The sequence below is a fragment of the Tachysurus fulvidraco genome, chromosome 12, assembly GCF_022655615.1.
Source record: "Tachysurus fulvidraco isolate hzauxx_2018 chromosome 12, HZAU_PFXX_2.0, whole genome shotgun sequence".
NCBI classification, from domain to species: Eukaryota; Metazoa; Chordata; class Actinopteri; order Siluriformes; family Bagridae; genus Tachysurus; species Tachysurus fulvidraco.
Genome location: NC_062529.1, coordinates 16945033 through 16967480, shown reverse-complemented (window position 1 = coordinate 16967480; position 22448 = coordinate 16945033). Strand labels below are relative to the sequence as shown.

Sequence of the window (22448 nt, the reverse complement as noted above, 5' to 3'; positions counted from 1 at the left end):
GACTTCCCCTCCTTTAAGCTAGAGAGAAGAGCCAAACTATCAGATATCATGTCAAGACTGTAAAAAGTGCCAAAATGACTGGTTACTCACTGACGTTAAGACCGAATATAGCAAGAGAACAAGATCTCATTGATTGCAGGCAAGATTTTGTGCAATGACTCCATGAAAGTTCTTGACTGGGAAATTTGGAGGGCTGTTTTTCCATTATCAAATTTATTAAGGAGGCAATGAAACAGGGCTGACAAAATTAGTGCACTAACACTAATGGGAATGAGTTCAAGCAGTCCTAGCTGTCCTTTCTTGTAATGCAATAAACATATGAACATATAAACATTCTTTTACTTGAAGCAAGATGGCTTCCTTCTTAGAAGTAGATATGAATTTAAAACCCAGTGTGGTTTGGACTCTGACGTCTTTTATTGTCAAACATGGCCAAAGATAATGTCTGTCTCCCAACTTCTCCTGTCTTCCAAATTCTTAAAGAAACAATCAAATTATGCAGCCTGGTCATTATACATAGGTGATGAATTTTTTTGTAAGTGGATAAAAAAGTTTACTAAGTAACTGGAACGTCTGGAAGCCGCTCATCCATTGCTTTATTAGGATGATGGAACCACCCTTCAGGCATTTCCAAGATGAAGTGGAAACAAGTGGGCTTTGTCTAGAGGTCTGTGCTTGAGAGCTGAGTTTGGCCTCCACAGCTCAGAGCACAAGGTGGCCTATGGGTAAATGCCTGAGCTGTTATTTAATGTGGCTTTCATAGGCTGGCCAAGGTAAGAGCTGTCTGCCAATTACGACCTCTCTGACAACCACAAATACCCAGTAGTGCTGGAGAGCAATCCAGAATCTAATGCTGATGCTTAGATGGAGCTTTTAATGCTCAGTCTTCAGAATATGCACTGTCAAAAATGACTAATGAGCAGTTACAAAATCCCACCAAAGTTGTGGTATGTGTCTGGGAGGAACACATCCGGAAAGACTTGGTCATTAATCAGGATCTAGCTGTCTTGACTCCCAACATAATACAGCCAATGCACAGGTTTTGGTGCAAGCGTTGAAGTGCTCGGTGTATTGGTATCATTACTGCCTTATATTTTCAGGTGCTGCCTTTATGGATCAGTACAAACAATACGATTTCATTGAAAATAAAGCTTAGGGAGGAAGAAACGTCTGAAAACTACTAATATTCACTGAAAAAGAATCAAATCTTTAAAGTCAAATTACAAAACCAGGTTTTTGAAAACAAGAAAAATGTTATGTGCTGATATTCAAGCACTCAGGCTCATTCTCACTGGAGCATATTTAGAGTTAAATTTTCTGTACAGGGAATATATGCGTTTTGATGATAATTTGACTAATGTGTAATAGCAGTAGAGTAATAAATGCCTTAATATTTCATAATATTAATACGTCATCATTCGAGGCAAGAACTTGGCCCTCGTTAAAAGCAGCAATTTAGGAGAAACCATGTGAAAGCCACAGTACACTTGGTTCAAAGTTAAGGAAAACCGCTAAGATACACTGAGAGGGGGAATCAAACTCTCAAAGTCAAATCACATGGGAGAAAAAGGCCGTTTTCAAAACACTGGAAAAATCTTATGTGCTTATTTTCAGGCATTCAGGCTCAGCCTTACAAACACCAAATGTGGTGTGCATGGGCTAAATGCAGTGCAACGAAGCTTATAATTTTTTGAATAATGTAGAATAAACACATAAAAATGTCATAAAAGTAATATGTTCTATGCCTTAATGCATACTGTATCAATACTGATATTTTTGACCTAACACTATTTCACATATTCCATAATCCATAAATGCCACTGGAAAGCTACACAACACTGTCACGTGACAAGAAAACATACATTTTCCTCATGTTCCCTAAATATTCTGGGTGTGATCTGTGCCACAATGTTGACCCGTTAACCATGTAACCAGTGTAGTGCTTTGAGGATGGTGAATTTGGAGAGTCTACAGACCACATACACCACATCTCTGACAGAAAGAACACAAGGGTTTTGGCTAAGACCTATCCACACAGTGGACACATATTTCACTGTGTGTCTACCCCTACATTCAGTCCTGAGTGCACTATTTGGACTCAAGATGACCAGAAAAGTGGTCTGAGAGAAACACGTGTACTTCATACAGTTTTATACACTTGGGGCTTAGTGTGTGTCTGTGCCAGAGAAGTGTTACTCTCATCATGTAGTCAAGATGATGGTTAGAGGATATTGGAAACAATAATCTATAAGTTTTTTTAAAAAAAATTGTAAACAGTGTTATATCTACTGGAAAAACAACCCTTTTACCTCAATAATGCTTAAGTACTAATCATGACAGGATGTCCTTGTTTTCAAAACTGTTATTCTTACACAGGGTTTTCTCAACTCTGTCACTTCTAAATTTCAACCCAATTCACATGACCGCTCAATGTCAACAGCTTCAACTTTTTGAACTGTTGCGCTGTGATATTAAAATAAAAAAGGGAAAGAATAATAATATGCAATAAGATATGATAAGAAGAGATTCCTGTATGCATTACTCTGTATACATGCCTATAACTCTAGTGTCTTTCACTTTGACTGACAGGGAATAGAATAATACTGAAAGCTGAGCCAGTGATGCTCTTTGGAATGCTGGATATGGATAGTTGTAAGATGGCTGAGATCGAAATCTTTTGACAATTGGGTGAAAAGTTAATAAGTAAAAAGTTAATAATAAACACCTTAAAGTTAAGAAACGTATTTACAGCTGTAATAACTCAACACAGTAACCTTGTTCCACACGAATCAGACAATCACATAATGTAGACCACTTTTACAATCTCAGTGAATGAATTAGGTTTGAAATTGTTTAGTAAAAGACGGAAAAAACAATAAGAAACAAAAAAAGCACAGCCACATCTGCCAATAACGCCACTGAAACAAATGCCAATTTACTGCATTCACCAAGATTCAATGGAAAAAATCTGGGAAAATTCCGAAACACAGCTAGTATAAAATTAATAATGATGGCTACATGCATGATTAAACAAGGATTGAAGGATAATTGTTGCATTACTACATAACTTAGATTCGGGACGCCAACTATGGAACATATTACATACCGAAGTGTTCCAAGAGTCAATAATGAGAACAAATAAGAACATTTTAATTAAGGACTGTTTGTGTGCCACTTGTATAATATATGGAGACCAAGCAAGTTAAAAAATATAATACTAAAGACATATGCTTTAGTGTATTTATAGCATTTATAGTTTTCTAAGAATGGTCATGCATCTCGTATTTAACTGAGTTCCAATATTGTAATCTAGTGAAAAAGAAATACAGAGCTGTTGGGATACCTGTTTTGGGCTTCACAAATGCACACATGCACATGTACTGGCAGCCACAGATATGCTCATACATCACTCTATGCTTTAAATCCCATGCTGGTGACCTGGCGTCACTGCCTGCATGCAGACGGACACACACGCAGACTGAGGAAAAAGTGCTTAGCCTGATTTATAGCATAATTAAGGCCAATATTTTCAGTGGCCACAGGCCAGAAGGGTGTGTATGCCTCTGTGTAGGTTAAATGGCATTGCACACGATTGAGAGTATTTGATGCAGCTTGCCATGTGTCAGAAATGGCTTGGGAGCATTTAGGCATGCATGAATAGAAGGCAAGAGCTTCTTTTATGTGGAAGCCATCATACCACATTTAAAGGGTCAAATAGTTCTGCTTAGTATATTAGCATATATGTCAACATTATATATAATACCATGAGTGTTCAACCAAGGTGAAGGTCCAAGTCCATAAAATCTTTTGCTTACAAAAGGTACAGATAAGCAACAACGTGAGACGTCAGTTTGAAGTTTTTTTCTTTCACAATGGAGCTTCAGGTTATGGCTTTTGTCCAGTGCCATGAACAGATGAGAGAAATTTTTTTTAAGCAGGTCATGGTGTCGTTTTATTACTCAGACCAGAAAGAGTACATGAGCTGACTTATAGTAATTAATTAGGTAAATATATGAGACAGACCGAGCGAGAGATTTGCTGATTTAATCAGTCGATGTCCTGTGTTTTATATTGAAATACGATCATTATTCTTGCAACATACTGGTCTTTCAAACCATTTTACAGAAGCTTACAGAAGTTCTACAGACATTCAGGACACAATGAATGTTATACTATTTATATTCATACTGATGTTTCCAGCAGGGTGTCTGGGATTTTTCACAGAGAAACTGAGTCGAAAGTGTAGACAAAGTGCATACAAGGTGAGGTACTCTGTATAGACTTTCTTCAGGGATTTGACATCTCGCTATGGTCTATTATAAATAATAAGTGGGTTAGACTTTTGTTCTCTGATCAAAAAGCATTCTGTAATTTCTCATCCTTCATCATCCTCTAGACAATTTCCTCCGACTCACATTCTCACTACTTGTCCTTCCCTCTCCTTTTCGATTCCATGTCATTGCTTATCTTGATTATGCAGTGATTTCAGAAATGAAAAAGACTATTGTGAAGTTTGTTGGTCCACGTCAGCATCGTGCTTATGCTTGGCTTGTCTCCACAGTACCGATATTTCAGTAAGTAGGGTGCGGTCTACATACAAACTCGGCAGCCTTCAGTGAGAGTACTGGCCTTAACTTCACCCTAATCTCTCTGCAAGCACTCATTACCTTCACTTGCACCATACAAGCTCAACTGGATCTGTTGTACTCAACATGTTTTTGTGTGAAAAGGGGTCAAGTGGAGCAGATGGCAATGTCTCGGCATACTTTAGCAGTTTGACAACTTTATCATGAATGCATTTAACATGCTTTGTGTCATGCCTTTACTTTTTGTATTAAGCATGTCATGTGATGAAACTGAACAGTTAAATGTCAAATGCACTTTCCAGAAAGCGAAAAGAAAGGGACCAGAAAATAATAGACATAGTCACTTTAGTGTAATAAATTCATCTGTAGAGGTTATTATGTGCAATGTGTGTGTGTGTGTGTGTGTGTGTGTGTGTGTGTGTGTGTATATGTGTGTGTGTGTGTGTGTGTGTGTGTGTGTGTGTGTGTGTGTGTGTGTGTGTGTGTGTGTTTGTGTGTCTTATTAGCTAACACCATTCTGTTTTTAATTATAATGTAACAATGTACACTTTCACTATATAGAGAGACACTAAGACTGGTAAATACCCACAGACACACAAAATGGCCTACTGATGAACTGAAATGTTGTATGTATTGTTGAAAGAGCACCTTTGCAGACAGAGTTAAGCAGCTCATAGCCTGGAGTACAATCACAGTGGTAGGAGCCATCTGTGTTTGTACACCGTCCATTCAGACACGCTGCCATGTCTTCACATTCGTCGATATCTGCAACACATCACATTACACATTGAGCAGATTTAATTGATTCAACCATCAAACGAACAAGAGAAAATGACAACACAATCAAATTTTCATTCTTTTGTTTCTTTAAATGGCTCTAATTTTATGAGAAATTTACTGGTGCCTTTGATCATCCATGTTATCCTTGAGAACAAATAAAAGGTTGCCCACATAATCACAAAATAACCTTTATGACTCCAGAAGAAGCCCTTAAATTCTTAAAAGATAATTTTGAACAGTTTAGGTTCAGATCAGACTGCCAATATATGAACTCTCATGTCTTATCAATAGCCCTGACCCTTAACTGTGATCAAAATGTTTTATCATAGCATGTTTGGCCTACAAGAAAAAGCCCCCCACACACATTGTAATATAATATGCTGGAACATTAAGGCTTTTTATCTAGTGGTCCAGGATGTTGTCATGTGTGAAAACTGAAGAGCTCCTTTATTCTGGTTGACTCTGTCAGGAGGATCTGTCTTGCCCATAGGTGTTTTAACAAGGTAATAAAAAAAATGCTTATCCAAACCAACACTAAATATCCCTCTAAAGGATCTCCTACCATATAGAAAGATGGCCAGTGTTTTAAGTCTTCACTAAATATAAATTATAAGCTAATAATTTTGAGACTGTTTTGAAGAACAAAATGCACTATTTTAGAAAACTTTGTGTCGCTTTTTGTATGTAATATAAATTATGTAAGCATATATAATTATTTTTACTGTTTTTTATGAATAAAAATAATAATTTCAATAATTTCCATAAATTCTGAAGACGATTAGAGAGTGATGATGACGAAATGTGTGAGGATGTTCGGAAGAGATTACAATGACACTGAAACAGTACGTCTGATAATGCATTAAATGCTTATTTTATGGCCAGGGAAGTTGGCTTAGACTATATATTTGCTCATTGTACATTTATACACCAAAAGATTTCAGATGGTTGCTTATGCAGCTCTTAATTTGAACACAGATTGATATACTGTACTGTAGGTCACTACCTTCACATGTGCGGGCTGAGGAGACCTTGTATCCGGACTCACAGGTCCTGCAGGAATACGAACCCTCTGAGTTTGTACAAGCAGACAGTGGGCAAATGTCTGGAGACTCGCATTCATCAATATCTGAAACATAAAGCCATCAAATCTATTAGAGTGGAGGAGAAAAAAAAAAGTCTAAAATTGGCGATAAACTAAAAAATGAAACCTTGGTGGTCTTTATTCTCCACTTTCTACTGGATTCACTTCAAGGATTCAAGGATTTATTTAGATACCATCAATACCTCTTCACTTTCCAATCAAAACACAAGCTGTTTCCAAACCATTCGGTTTCAGAGGCGGGCAAAAAAGGGTCTACTGATGTGCTGATATCCCAACAAAACAGACTGCATACCACAGCGAATTAGCGCAAGTCTTTTAGTCTGCACATAGAGCTCCTGCATTATTAAACTGCACTGACAGAGCAGCTGATGAGAAGGAGGCGAGAGATAAGGTATGCAGGGTGGAGAGCTCAATCCAAAATGGCAAGCTATTACAGGCACTTCATAATGGCTCTATCAACAAACGCTTGGAGGACTGGTGCTATATTAGAGCTGGAAATTCTTTTCCCTGGCACTAATCACTCGCCTTAGTCTGTTTTTGACACACACACACAAGCAAGAAGCAAGTGCCTGGTCCCTCTGTCTGTATATCTATGTACATCTATCTGTCTTTCTTTAGAAGAGCCAGATAAATTAATCTACAGATTTATTGATAAAATAGTACAAGCAGCTCAATCATACCAAATACAATCTGTCAGATTATAATCAATAACCGCAGCCGTCTAAAAAAGAAAATAAAGCATATAGTATCTGGCCTGGCAAATCAGCCCATGTGCATGGAGTTGCATAATGTAACTAAATAACTCTAATCATAACATACCACACACAATTTATAATCGTTATAAAATAACCATGAAACGCTGAAGATTATTCTTTGTTGTGCAACTGTGTAAACAGAGATTTAATGATTAAATTGAACGGAATGATTATTAAATTATTGATAGAACAGAATTCAAAATTTCTACAACAAAAGGCAACATAAACCAAAGGCAATTATGGAAAACACTCAGCTGAGAGCGTTTCAGTTCACATCTGAATACTTGCTATTCAAAAATACAAAAAATGTAGTTAAAGACTAATTCTGTAGAATAATTGAAAGATATTCTGAAGTTAGCATGTCTGTATGACACACGGTATATTAAATATATTACACTTTACCAAAAATGTTACTTAAAAAACTTGTACGTTTCCTTGTTGTCTTAAATCTAAGGTTTTCCCTAAATCTAACAACAGTTCACATAATACGTTAAATTATTTATTTATAAGTAAAATTTGAATTATTTTATAAATTAAAAACGCATATACTTTAGGCACAAAAGAGTTGCCTTTAAGGGCACAACCCCAGCAGCAGGGAAGAGTACAGTTTCAGTCCTGTTTTTGTGTGAGATCAGGATCACATTATTTTTCGTTCAGTTGTAATCTCATTTGAGCTGGATATATGGTTTCACAGTCAGAGTTGGCCATCATTTTCAAGGTCAATTAAATTTTTTGTTACATAAATCCCTTGCACCCTTGCAACAGAACAGACGCAATTGATGTGATTCCCGAAAAGAGCACGGCTCTGACAAATCCTGCATTGTCCACGCTTAGGTCCAGTGATAAATTAGGATACAAACAGCTAGAGTCCATGTGTTAAACTCACATTTAGCTATCATAAATCTGCATTTATTTGGGTGTCCACATATTCCTAATGGACCTCAAACTATCCATATTAGTTTGGAAGACACTACAGTACTGTAATGTACAGTTTGTCAAAAACATATTGATAACTTTTGAAGCTACACAGTTCTGCCACACAGAAAGAGTAATTGTGCTTCTTGGCTGTCACAAAATACTAGTTTATCTGAAATATTTCTCACTGTCATAGCAGGATTCTGATTGGTCAGCTGTCTGTTAGAGGCCACTGGGATTAAATCTACTCCAACCATACTTACTAATTTGGTGACTAATGTGAGTTAGTATATATCTAGTTAGTATATATGCCTAATATATATCAATATATTACATCACAAACAATATATCACACACCTTTACACAGCTCTCCATTTGGTGAAACAGTGAAACCAGTGGGACAATTTTCACAGGAGTAGGAGCCCTCTGAGTTTAGACAGATGCCGTTCGGGCACGTCAAGGAGAGACACTCATCTATATCTGTGAGAAATAATAATAATAATAATAATAATAATAATAATAATAATAATAATAATAATAATAATAATATAGTTACTTCTAACTTTCCATACAACTAGAAAGAGTAAAGTTGCTTAAAATAGGGAAGACTCCCTATAACACACAACTAAAGCAATGTTATACTAGAAGACATAATATAGATATAAGGTATAGATAAATTCTCAAATCAAAAAAGAGTCACATGAAACACAAATTTAAAAACCTAGAATTTTTAACACAATTTTTAAACAGCATAACAAATCATGCCATTATATTTCATCTGCCAGGAGTTTTTTGAAAATTATTTTTTGATCTTGCGGGTTTTTCCTAATATTTGCGATATGCTTAAATTGGTGGAAACTGTAAACACTGGGTTCTTCTACAGTATATCTTAAATAATAAAATACTTAAAAGAGTAACAGCATGTGTCCAGTTTAAGCATCAAAAGACTTAAACTGCACACTTAAACACAGATAACATACAATGCAATTCAGAGTCACCATCACAACGTTGCTAATGTGAGTGCAAATGTAGGTTTAAGTGTTGACTGGAGTGTGACTCACCCTCACACCTCTGTCTGTCCTCGGAGAGAGCGTATCCAACCTCACATTGGGTACAGGTGAAGGAGCCAACAGTGTTAACACACACACCTCGCATACACAGGCTGGGCTCAGAGCATTCATCAACATCTGTAAGGCAGACCTTGCACTTCATTTGCTATCTTAACAGTATTATGACTGAAAATCAAAGGCCACTAATTCACATAGCTGTAATAAACCTGTTACAACAATCAATATCTCTTGATTTAGCCAGGTAGAGTAAAATCAGACTATTTATCCAGTGTAATCTACATACCCACACAAGCTTTGCCATCAGGGCTGCTCTGGTAACCTGTGTTACAGCTGCACCTGTGTGAACCCGGAACATTAAAGCATGTTCCATGAGCACAGACGTCTCGGAGCAGACACTCGTCCACATCTGGAATGGAGACAGCATGGTTGGCGACCCTGAACGCTAACTGTGTGTTAGTGCGAATGGCAGTATGTGTTTGATATATGTACCTTGGCAGCTTTTATTGTCAGGAGTTGTTTGGTATCCATGGTTGCATGTACAAGTGAAGGAGCCCTCTGTGTTCACACACTGACCATTAGTACACACAGCTGCCATCTGACACTCATTAATGTCTGAAAATATAGCACAAAAATGAATTAGTAATATACAAAATGCACAAAAAGCAAATGGAAGATGGTGGAAAGTTGAAAAAAATGTATAATAATACAGAAAAATAACATTATTATAATAATTTTTGTGATTATAGCAATTTCTTATAAATTGGAATCATAATAATGGTATTATTGCATCTATGTGGACAGTCCATATAAACAGATATTTAAAAAGCGTAGCTGTTGATATAGTGACGCTTTCTTTACTTAAGATTTTGGAAGGAGTCTCTAATTAGCCGTAAGTTTTTAGACACAGGAAATTACTCTTCAGGATTTCTTGACAAGCTGCCTTTTTGTGTCTTAGTAACTACTAGAGAAATAATAAAAAAGACTTGTGAGGTATTGAATGTTTTTAGCTGATACAATGAAAAGCTATCCAGTTCTTGAGATATTAGCATAACTATGTAAGTTTAAAATGTTTTCATGAAATGAGTGAAAAATGTCATCAGTGGAAATGACTGCAATACAAAAGGAATAGAACACTTCAACATTGAAAAAGAATCAGCTTTGCAGTGGTAAAACATACAGCTGATGGTTTCAAATAGGATGGGACAGAAAGTAGACACAGAGGACCACTGAGGTGAAAAGACACAAGCAGAGCTTTGTGTTCACTGCCATTACATCTGCCAGTTTTCTGTCAGTGTCTCCCGCAGCTTTGTTCCTGCAATCTCCAGGTATTTCTCAAAGTCTTCCCTGATAAGGGTTTGAAAGAAAGCTGTGCTGTTTTTCCTATCACACCAGCAAATAGTCTTTTCCACCAGCCAACCAAATGGCCACTAACTTCTGCTCTACTATCAATCGAATAAGGAAATGGCTGGGGAACGAGACGTTATTTACATACTCTCTGTAGGCAGTCAAAATAATAAACCCAGCCTTATTGTGGTACAGTGGAGCGCCAAACAGGCCCAGAAGCTGAGGTGAACCCTGTACAACCTGCTTCTAACTCAACCCCCAATTATCCCTCAAATAAGCCATTTACACTAGTGACTGTTTGAACCCCGATACTTCATCTTTGAAGGAAAGGCACTGATTACAATTGCTGGAAATACAAGCTTGTATTTATTTAGCAAGAGGCACTGCTAGACTTCATTTTAATTAAACTTAATAAACAATATGGAAGGTACAGGTACATGCCTGCAAAAATGCAAAAATGTACAATGGATGTTACTATATATATATATATATATATATATATATATATATATATATATATATATATATATATATATATATATATATATATATATAATGTGCTTATATATATGATATAATACCTTGAGGACTTTAGGTAAGGAAATACTGTAAAGTGCTAAGACAATAAAGGCTCTCTTTCTAGCAAAGGTCAACAGTAAGCAGATTTTATGAAGTAACACATCCTGTGAGCTTTCTACTGCCAAATGCTTACTGAATGCCCAATGAAGTTGAAATGATTGATTTGCGTATTTATTTTGGTAAAGCACTGAATTTGAATCTGAAAGTGCGGTATATCACCTCTCTTCACAGAACGTCTTTCCCAAATAATGTGGAGATTGTACAGTTCTGTGTTTGTGTGTATATGTGTGTGAGTACAGATTCACTACAGTTATCAGTAAGCATCAATTTTAGTGAATTTACTCTTAAGCAACCTTGCAATATATTAGACTGGAGCATCAGTGAGATCTCTCAAATGTGTACTGTTTACTTAGAACCCAATGAATCACATATGTTTAGTAACAGTGCTCCATCTCTCTTTTTAAACAGTGGAACTGATTACATTTCATACATTTTAAAAACCTGCTTACAAAATCTTTTACATTTTGGCTCCCACCATAAGCTCGCTGTTTTAGTTTAGTGATTTGCAAAACAACAAAAAAAAAACTCAATGCTAATCCCATAAGCATTTTTTGGACATATTGGCATATGTATATTGCATTATCTACTTCAACGTCTTAACGTCCGTACTCACATTCTTCCTTCTTAGAACTATACATTAATATATGCCTATACTATAGTGATATGTTAATATGCTTTATATCGCAGTTTAGTTCTTGATTCTGTTTGGTCAGAAGTATTGATTACTTTTATACTGACAGTAATTCAAATCACAGGTTTATATTAATGCATTTATTCTAATATGACATGGTTTCTAAAGTAGCAAGAAGGACATTTATGGTGGACTTTTGACATAAACTTATTAAAAACGTGCACATTCATTGATTTACAGCTTTTAGCAGACACCCTTATCCAGAGTGATTTACATTTTATATAAATTTATTCAACTAAGCAATTGGAACTGGGATTTGAACTCCGGACATTCTAATCAGTAGTCCAAAACCTTGACTACTAGTTTACCACATCATTGATACAGTGAAATTTATGGTGACATCATAACCATACATTTTTAACAGTAAGAGGGCTTTTTAATTTCTCAGTAATGTTATAAGGTGCAGTTTTGTTTTTAGCTTCAGCAGAAAAAAAATGAGGATTGTAGCGAACTGAAGGTTTTCAGCTTACTGGCTAACATTCTCCAATATTAAATGTAATGTATAAATGAATAAATTCACATGCTTACTGTCACCCAGCTACACAGCTGTATTCAATCAGCCCTACAATCACACGCAGTTCAAAAAGGCTCTCGTTCTTTGTACACATCTCAAAGAATTTGCCCAGATTACAGTTGTATCTGAACCATGTACTGTATCTGGTTTTTGCCTCATTTTCTGACAAACTGTTTTTGCCTACTGTTTTTGGCTCATCTGCCTGGTTTATATTAATGAACTGCTTACCTGCAGTTACATCTGTTTCTGCAAGTTTTCACATGAACGTGTAAAATATAAGGAACGATGAATAAAATGACATTTTAATGTTGCTTGTGAAGGCAAATTCATGTGTGGTTCGTTCTCATCAATAACATTTCAGATAAAATGACTTCAATAGAAAGCTGCTTGTCACTGGAGTAAGACCAGTCTACAGAGCCTTTAATAAGTATTTATGTATTTTTCCCTGAAGAAAATAACTATTATATCCTACGAACCCATTTAGGGTTGATAATTAAAACCTTAAACCCAATGATTGTACTTCAAAAGGTGCTTTCCTGAGTAAAAGTAAAACTGCTATATAGTAAATGGCATGGTTTAATACATTGTATAACCACACATACCTTCACCTGGCTTAACTACTAGCATGCAAATCTGTGTTATTTCCTCATAATTCTGTTATTACTAAGATTCTCTCTAGTGTCCAATCTTTCACTGAAATACCTTAAGAATACTATGTCATTTTTTAAGCTACATCGTGTGCTGTACTATAGACAGAGCTCAGGGAGTAATATACAGTCTGATGACCTCATGCCCCAGTGGTCTATCTCTGTCCTCCCATCCTAAACTTTCTGAAAATGAGCCTTTCCACACTGGGATTTGCTGCAGCCTCCAGAGCTGTCCAAAAATAATATTCTGTTTGTTTAAGGCTGTGGCCAATGCAGAAATATTTTGACTCTCCCAAACTGAAGTATTGCAAACAATCTTTTACGGCAGCAACAGATCCATAATAATAAGACACAAGTGTTTAAAGAGTGTGGGTGGAACTCTTTGGGTTGAAATTGGTGGCAAGAGAGGGGATGGATATTAGATAAAAATATGTGAGGCACTGCAAAATAAAACAGAGGGATGAAAGTTAAGCAAAGGAGCTAGAAGTGCCTCTGTGAGGAGACGCCCAACATTCAAAAGCTATAAAAACTCCCACATAATAAGGTTTTAGGCTGCCACAAGTTGCTATATGCTGACTTTAATTTAACCTTTATTGTATGTAACGAGTACATATAAGGTCATGTCTAGAAATGGCAAAGATTTCAAAGGGTTACTGAGTTAAATTAAGTTTAATTAACTTGTCAATGCTAATTTCCTCAACTGTTTTGAGATAAAATAATATTTAGAATTAAAGGCACATGAAATCACCAGTTTCAAGATAAAATAATATTTAGCATTTAAGGCACATGAAAGGTACATGACATCAGGCATATGAAATCAATCACCTCATGGCAATTCTGAAAAAAAAAAAAATAGAGTGTCAACACTTAAAAAAGGGGCACATGCTGCCGCCATGCCTCCTTTATTCATGTGGAACACTGCCAAAGCCAAGTCTATGCTTCCAGGCCATGCCAGACTGAGGGAATAATATTATTATTACACAATCATAAAATGAAATACGGAAAACCCAGATGGAGCCTCTTACCCAGACATCTCCCAGAGTCAGGCCTGAATCCAGGGCCACATGCTTGGCACTTGAACGAGCCGTGTGTGTTCACACATTTACCACTGGGGCAGACACCGGGGCTCCTGCACTCATCTATATCTGAAATACAGAGGGAGAAGGAGGCATTTCATATCAACAAATGCATTTACACAACTCGATTAGATTAGGTAAACTAACCATCTGCGCAGGGCTTATGCTTAGCTGTTACAAAGAATGAGTTAACGAAGAAACAAACAGAAACTATCCAGCATTAATATGTAATATGAAGATATACATGCATTGCAAAAAAATAAAAAATAAAATCAACCACAAACATTGCTTACTCACAAAAATATTATAATACAAACACACCAAATATGTAAACAATTTATAATCCTCCAAATACCTTATTTTTCCTTTGGCTTAGGGCTGAGGGAAAATACAATCATTGTTTTGTTGTTAGATTACTGGGGAATCCCAGGCAGCTAATGCAATTCAGACTTGTAATCATATTGCTCAATTTGAAAGTCTGGAAATACGACGTTGTTCGTTTAAAGAGTAGATCACAATTTCCATTCAAATGTCATCTTATCATTTCAGAATCCCATAGTTTCAACTAGGGCTGCCACGATCACCCGGTTTAATGAAATAACTCAAAAGCTTGAATGGATTTAAAGTGACATAACCATGGGCAGGGCAAAAAAAAAGAGCTCAAAGTGTGAGCTATTTTGGAGCATGTCACTTTAGATAGATATTGTTATTATAAGAAAGCTTCACAGATCTAGGTTGAGATACCGAATGTGCAAGCCAGAGGCAACAGTGGTGAGGAAAACCTATCTGAGACAACATGAGGGGAAAAAACCTTGAGAGAAACCAGACCAGGAAAGGAACTCATCCTGTGCTGAGTGACACTGGATAGTGGCTTTATAAATCACAACAGTGTACATGTGTAGAAAAATAAAAGTACCCAGTACAGTACTGGGTGTGTTTAGGATGAATATTTTGTGAATAAAAATGAGACCTTGGATGAGCACAGTACATTGTTTATGATCACAGCAGCAATTCTTAATCTGTAATATACAGGTGAGATTAGTCACTTAAGCAAAGGTGAGTCTGTATACTATTTTTGGAAAGTGCACAACAAACACACCAATGTGAACAAAAATCTTTATTGTGCCTCAAACCATATTGCCTCTTGGATTGGTGTGAATGTGTGTAATCTGTCATCCCATCTAGACTGTATTCCCACCTCACTCCAAGGACCCACTGTGATCCTGACAAGGATGATGTGTTTATTAAAGATGGTTGAATAAAGGTTTGCTTGATGTTCTGGATGCTACAAGATAAGCATCATCTGGATAAACGCACTGACTAATGGAATACTCCGACTGGAATCATTTGGCTTTTAGATATTGGCTATGGATCCTTACACTTGGCTGTATATTTTCCAAATACAAGCTGCACTCATCTTTTAATTCATAATGAAAAAAAAACCTCTCCTCTAATAAACCACTTAACACATTTCAGGCCAGTGTGATTACAGGATAAAACTCAGAGCCTCTGCAATAAAGTGAAACAGAATTAGATAGTTCTATCATCTGTTCTATAGTGCATGTACTTCTGCAAACGTAGACATAGTTAATAATGTTGTGGTTTCTATTTCAAAAACTGATACCAAGCCATTACTCTCTCACACAGAGCTGATGTGGTGACATGGTGGTTAAGGCGTGGGCTCGAATTAATATACTGAGGCCATGAGATAATATTTTTGAAGCCAAAAACAAAGTATCTTGTGGCCACAAATGATTATGTTGTGTCCATGAGATACCAAAGGCATGGCCACAAATTGTGTAACTTGATTCTGCAGTTTAATATGTTATGGAATGTCATTCTTAATACAAAGCCCCAATTGAATCATTTTTAGGGGGAATTTTAATAATTTTGAGAATTCGCATAAGGTGACGCAGGCTAATGGTATCCAGAATGTTGGTATGTTATTCCAAGACTAAAGCAAAGTTTAATTTTATCTTCTTTATTCTCAGGATCCTGTGGCAATAATGATATAATTGAACTGATTTCTCTGCAGCTGAGTCATTTTAAAATGCCATAGTTGCCAGGGGTTAAGTACTCTCTGGCCTCTATATACTAATTTGAAGCCAAGCCTTATTAAAAAAATAACCACAAGGTCACCTCAGTGGTTCTGAAGCTTTGAGAGTGCTTTGTGAGTGAGAGAAATGTTTGAATAAAGCACAGCAATGTGTCTTCCATGCACTTCATCTGTTTGTGAGAAGAGTAAAAAATGTGACAAACTTCTCCTTCAGTCAGACCAAGCCAGTGCTGCTTGAGTTCTAAATCCTAGAATTAGAAAAACGAAATCTGTGTCTTCAGAGCAAACATGTACGATCCAGAGCATACTAACACTCACTCACTTTCTGTGCTGAGCAAGGAAGAAAATCATTAATGAACAGCGATTTTACTACAGCACTAACCCCTAGCGCACAGAGCATCACTCCTTGCTTTCAGTGTACTTGGGTCACAACGCAAATCCAGCACAAGCATCAGGATCAACAGGACAACCAAAACATTGCTATGAAAGTGAATTCCTCTGGAGTGCTAGAAATCCAAAGTATGAGAGTTCACTAGCTTTACTTTGCCAAATCAATCCTTTGCATCATTCCTACCCCAACTCCAAAAAAAGTTCAATTTATGTAATAGAAAACATTGCATTTAAAGTTTATGTCCTGAACAAATTGATATGTTCACTAGCCTTTTTAGGATCCATTAACTGTTTTGAACTTTGCAAATCCAAAATAATAATTTTTATGAGTCAAAGAACCTTTTTGTTGTATCTATATTTATTTATAATTTCCTTAATTCTGAGGACAAGCTAGTAAAACTGTTATTCCCCTAACTAGAGACATACTTTCCAAATGGTTTAGTAGCTAATAAGCTACAATGCTAGTAGGTTTTCAATAAAGATTGTAAATTGGAAACTCCCAAGTGAATCCCAAATGACATTTGCAATATTCTACGTCATTTTAAGAAGAAGTGCTTCAAGTACCTGGATGATGTACTTTTTTAACTGGAAAAACTGTGTGTGGAAAGATGGACATTATATTCACTCAACCATACAAATGGTTAGTTAAAAACTGTTGGAGTTCCATTTGAGATAATACTAGCCTTCTAAAATTCATACACTAAACAATACAGTGCATAGTGCATAGTGTATAGTACTCCATTTGGGACAAAGCTCATGCCTGCAGTTGTCTTGTTCAAATCAGGGTTTGATTTACAGTCTGTGTGAAGTTTTATCTATTCTCCCCAGGGTTCTCCGGTTTATTCACACCTCCCAAAAGCATGCTGGTAGGTGGATTGGTGGCTCTTAATGCACAGGTACCGGACATTTTACTTTCACAACAGGTACACGAGTGGGAACAACAGATATGTGAGCAGCATTGTTCACATTCTCTGTTGCTTATCTTACTTTATATACATCTGGAGGATTAAAAGCCACATCCACTAGATGGCACATAAGAGCCAAAGCATCTCTGTAAACCTGGTTTTCAAGTTAAACTTTTAACATTGAACAATTTCAATTTTCACTTTCAATTTTCTTGATGACTAGTGACAGCCCCAGTTTCAACAGGATATTAGCAATATTAATGAAATAACATTTTTAAAAGGCACAAATTTGAGTCAGTTATTAAGCTGATCATCATACCTTCACACTCTCCTCTCTGGTTTTTGGTGAAGCCACTTCTGCATTCGCACATAAAGGATCCTTCAGTGTTGATACAGCGGCCATTGGGACATTTGTTAGGCATTGTACACTCATTTATATCTGTCATGAGGAACACAGAGGAACAACGAGTAAATTCGAGCCATTAATCTCCCAACGCAGTAACATATTCAGTCTTACGATCCCTTATGACATTAGTTTCGCAGAATAATTTTTTATAATAATTCATTCCAAAGATCCTAATCACCCAGAAGAAGCACAGCTTGCTCACCTTGACACAGTTTTCTGTTTTGCGTCATGAGCAGGCTGAAGCCCGGGAAGCACTGGCAGGTGTAGGAGCCAAAAGTGTTCACACAGTGGCCCTTTCCTCTGCATGGGTCATTCTCACATTCATTTACATCTGAAGAAGACATTATTTACATCAAATAATTATTGGTGCAGCGTCTCACTCGTGCTGAGATGGGTAGTGTTCCTCCAGAGTAGCACTATTTATCCACCATTCCACCAGTCTGAACTGCATATGTACAGTATGATACAGCTTGAGTAAACATGAAAGTTAAGCTCTGCCTGGGGATCATCCAGAAAGATCATCCAAATTGCAGCTTAACTTGGACACTAAGATGTGGATGAAGTTACATTTGACAGCAGTCTGGCACTGATCTGGTTGTCTCCTACTCCACTGCTAGACATCATGCGACACCTCAACAGAAATCATTTATTTCCTTTTGCTCTGTAGTTTCGAGAGGTGCAGTATGGCAAGGATATTCTGTTCACAGATGAAAAAATACATCTGGAAAGTGCTCTCAATGGCCGTTAAAAAGCCTCTTTCATATTACGAGGCAGCAACTTGCTGTTGTTGCACCAAGTTTTTCTCTTGAGACCATGCATCAGCTGTGGGAATTATGGTTACAGGTCGGTAGAGTCTAGGTTCTAAAAGAAATGGTAGCAACCAAAATGTTCACATTTACAGTACAACATATGCCCTTATCCAGAGTGACTTAAATTGATCTCATTTAAACAACTAAACAAGTGAGGGTTAAGGGTTTTCTCACGGGCCCAGCATTGCTGCTTGGTGGTCCTGGAATTCATTTCTTCTAGAGGAATTCTTCATCTATTCATTCCTTCATGTTTTAATCTATGCCATTTCATCTTTTTTCTACATTTGCCAGACTAAAATTTGTTAGACCAAAAGATTACCATTGTTTCTTCAAGTTGTCACATCTAAATTAGTCTATAAGACAGACAACTTTCTATCACATTTTGTCTATTTTGTCTATCACATTTTGCAATTTGTCAATAAATGGAGCAAAGAAACAGCACATTGCAGGTGACTCATTTTTTTTTTTTTATCATTACCTCACTGCTAACTGCTTCCAACAACATCTAACTTTTAAAAATGCAATTTTGTGAATTGTTTTCAGTCTGGTCACTCTGTCTTTTTCCATGGAATAGTATATGAGCTGAGAGACAATCAGAATTCAGTTCTGAAGCGTGTGGGCAGAAAAGTGTACAAGCACTACCCACTATTTTGTATACTACTGTGTAGCATCTGAAGCTTTGTACTGTATATCTATATATACTACACTTAGCATAAACATATCTAAGTTAAGGACTCATATGAAATGACTGGCCATCTAATAGGAATGGAGTCTATCACTCATCTGGTGGTCATTACCAGTCTTACCAATGCAGGTGGTCTGTAGAGCGTTAAGAGTGTAGCCTGGGTCACAGTAGCAGGTGTAACCTGTCTGCACTGACACACACTGGCCTGGACCACAGATTGCCGGAGTCAACGAACACTTGTCGATGTCTAAAAGAAGAGATTGAACAGGATAACGAGTAACTGATTCGGCAACACGTTCGAATACAAGAGAAGAAATATCTGTAAATTGTCAAATACAAATGAATCACTGGATATTACATCCAAATCCCTGAAAGTAGATTGCTCACAGAATTCTGTCACATAATGTCATATTTTTTGTGTCAACTTAATGAATACACAATAAAATCTTATGAAAACAGGGCATGAATAATACCATTTCTAGAGCCAAAAATTGAAAAATACTCAAATAAATAATGTAATACTATCAGTCTCTAATTCAGCAGACGCATACACAGCTCTGGAAAATGTAGCTCAGTGCACAGGACACAGGAGCAGGTTTTACAGTGCAGGCTTAGGTATGGGATCACCTTTTACTATGGTGTAGCACACTAAAGGTGGCCATCTGCTTCTATAAAACTGAGGGCTTTTCCTTTACTCATTTAGCATTTAATTCCTGCCAGGCCAGAGTGGTCTGACAGATCCATCTGCAGTGATGAGGCTTTGACTCAAGGCTTTTGACTTCCCACTTTTTTCCCTCCTCCATTCTTTTTCGAAACACGGTCTTGGAAGCACATTTTCTCAGCAATTCTGCATCCAATCTGATACTGATTGTCCAACCTGGAGTTTATTCTTTACTTTAATTGTGTTATACTGATTCCAAACAGCACATTTGCTTTGACTGTTTGCCTCATCACCCACTGAGTAGGGTTCAATAGATGGAGCCTGGCTGGCTTAAATGGGGGGAAAACAACCTACACAAAGCTTACTTTGTTCTTAGGAAACTAAACCTGTGGAACACAAACTCAAACGAAGCCACAAACTTCCAGAAGAAGACCTACTGAGGTTATGAGTTGGCTACAGATTATTCACGTCTGTCTTAATTACTAGAAAGTCAAGAATTGCCTTTTAATTTTAACATTTAAAGGAGAGTGAAAACACTTAAAGCCACTTTTGCCTTCTGAAAAAGATCAAGCTCTTTTAAGAGTCTGATTACTTGCTTACAAAACGTTAATGAGAGAATAATCTCCAAAAAAATCACCAACCTCTACACCAGAAGAGAAGAAAAATGGATAATTCTCCCCTATAAACTCACCTGGACTATAAATGCAAAAACGTCTAAACATAGAGACAGTTGCCTCTTCTTGGATGTCCTTATGCAGCTCAATAAAACTCCATTAACAGAAAGGCAAAAACTACTGATGTACTGTGTGATGTAGTATCAGTAACTCCACACATACTAAATTTGTACATCTAGACACAGCACAATTTTTACAACAGTGTGTGTTTTGTCTGTTTGTGCTGTTGATCTGTATATAATGCATCTTGTACACACTTTAATTTGTACTGTATATACTCTAGTATTTATACATCTTTATTAAATTCACATATTTGTTTAAACTACTTATACAAACTACGTATTTTTGGCTTCTGAGTAATCATGAAGCAGTGAAATCTTACTTGAACAATGAAAATCATTCTGCTTTAAAGAATTCGAAAACAATGCTAGTGTTTGTATCTGTATCAGTTTAATGCCCCAAAAATGTTCCTGTTACAAATACAAAATTAGCAAATTAAACCTAAAGCAAGCATGCCCTAAGCCTTCACTCATTCGCTCACTTGTTCACTCCCTCCCTCCCTCACTAGCTCGCTCACTCACTCACTCACTCACTCACTCACTCACTCACTCACTCACTCACTCACTCACTCACTCACTCACTCACTCACTCACACACTCACACTTCAACCATGCTGACAGTAACACTGGAAACCACTGAAAAACCCCTACAGATAGAAATGCCAACAATGCCAGGCCTTGATCTGTGAATTCTGGTTCTAAACGTCCTTGAACCTCAACAACAACACTCAAGTTCACAATTGGTCTCAACTAGAGATTGGAACATTACTGCTATTTAAATTCCACTCACATAGTTTTGTCTGCACTGCATGTGGCATTTCCTAAAGAAAACTAGTAGGTCCTATTTCTAAAATATCTAAATATTAAATAACTGGTAGCCTAATTGAAACGCATTGTGCGGCACATCATTCTTTGTCCTGCATGCTACATATCTGCAACCTGTAGGATCTAAGTAAAGAAAGATTCCTGGCAAGCATTCAAAATAAATAGATAGATAGATAGATAGATAGATAGATAGATAGATAGATAGATAGATAGATAGATAGATAGATAGATAGATAGATAGATAGATAGATAAATAGATAGATAGATAGATAAATAAATCTAGTGTATCTTTTATTCCTTTTTGTGTTTATATAGAAATCCAATTCTGTTCATTCTGAATAGTGTATTCATATTTATTTAAAACAACACTGCTTTATATTCTGTAGATCCAAAGCTTCCACTGCGTCCAGTAGACATGATTGATAAATGCAAGTGAGAATTATTTGTGATGGTTTGATAGGATAAAGGAATGTCTGTAGCCACTGACCTGTAACCTGAGTGGCAACGTTAATCGGTGCTGTGTCGCGATCCCCCAAGTCTGGCATCACATAGGTGGGAGATTTAGAGGTGACCTCTACTACACCTACAGCCAGAGCCAGCCAAAACCAACACGCAAACAATTACAGAAATCAATTATGCAATACATTACACATGATTTACAATGTACAGGCCATCAGTCTATTAATCTCAAGTGGACACTCATGTAATTAATCTACAGAAGCAATACTGACATGAAAACAAAATGTTTTTCCACAAACTAAAACCAATAGAAAAACATTCATAAATCTCTAAGAGGGCCAAAAAGCTTTGCATGATGTACGTTAGATTTGTTCATATTTACACTGGCAGTAGGAACCAA

The 22448-nt window shown here is 36.7% G+C and overlaps 1 protein-coding gene across 1 annotated transcript in view; it reads right to left on the bottom strand.

The window, feature by feature from the left end:
• LOC113659518 (latent-transforming growth factor beta-binding protein 2) overlaps positions 1-22448 on the bottom strand; it is a 99711-nt gene that overhangs the window by 10002 nt on the left and 67261 nt on the right. The window contains exons 15-25 of the mRNA XM_027172341.2: positions 22077-22172; positions 19492-19617; positions 18079-18207; positions 17790-17909; positions 14069-14188; positions 9698-9820; positions 9492-9614; positions 9200-9325; positions 8496-8618; positions 6370-6492; positions 5235-5351 (exon numbers count right to left, since the gene is read on the bottom strand). Coding sequence (XP_027028142.1) covers positions 5235-5351; positions 6370-6492; positions 8496-8618; positions 9200-9325; positions 9492-9614; positions 9698-9820; positions 14069-14188; positions 17790-17909; positions 18079-18207; positions 19492-19617; positions 22077-22172 — 1326 coding nt within the window. The remainder of the gene's footprint in view (positions 1-5234; positions 5352-6369; positions 6493-8495; positions 8619-9199; positions 9326-9491; positions 9615-9697; positions 9821-14068; positions 14189-17789; positions 17910-18078; positions 18208-19491; positions 19618-22076; positions 22173-22448) is intronic.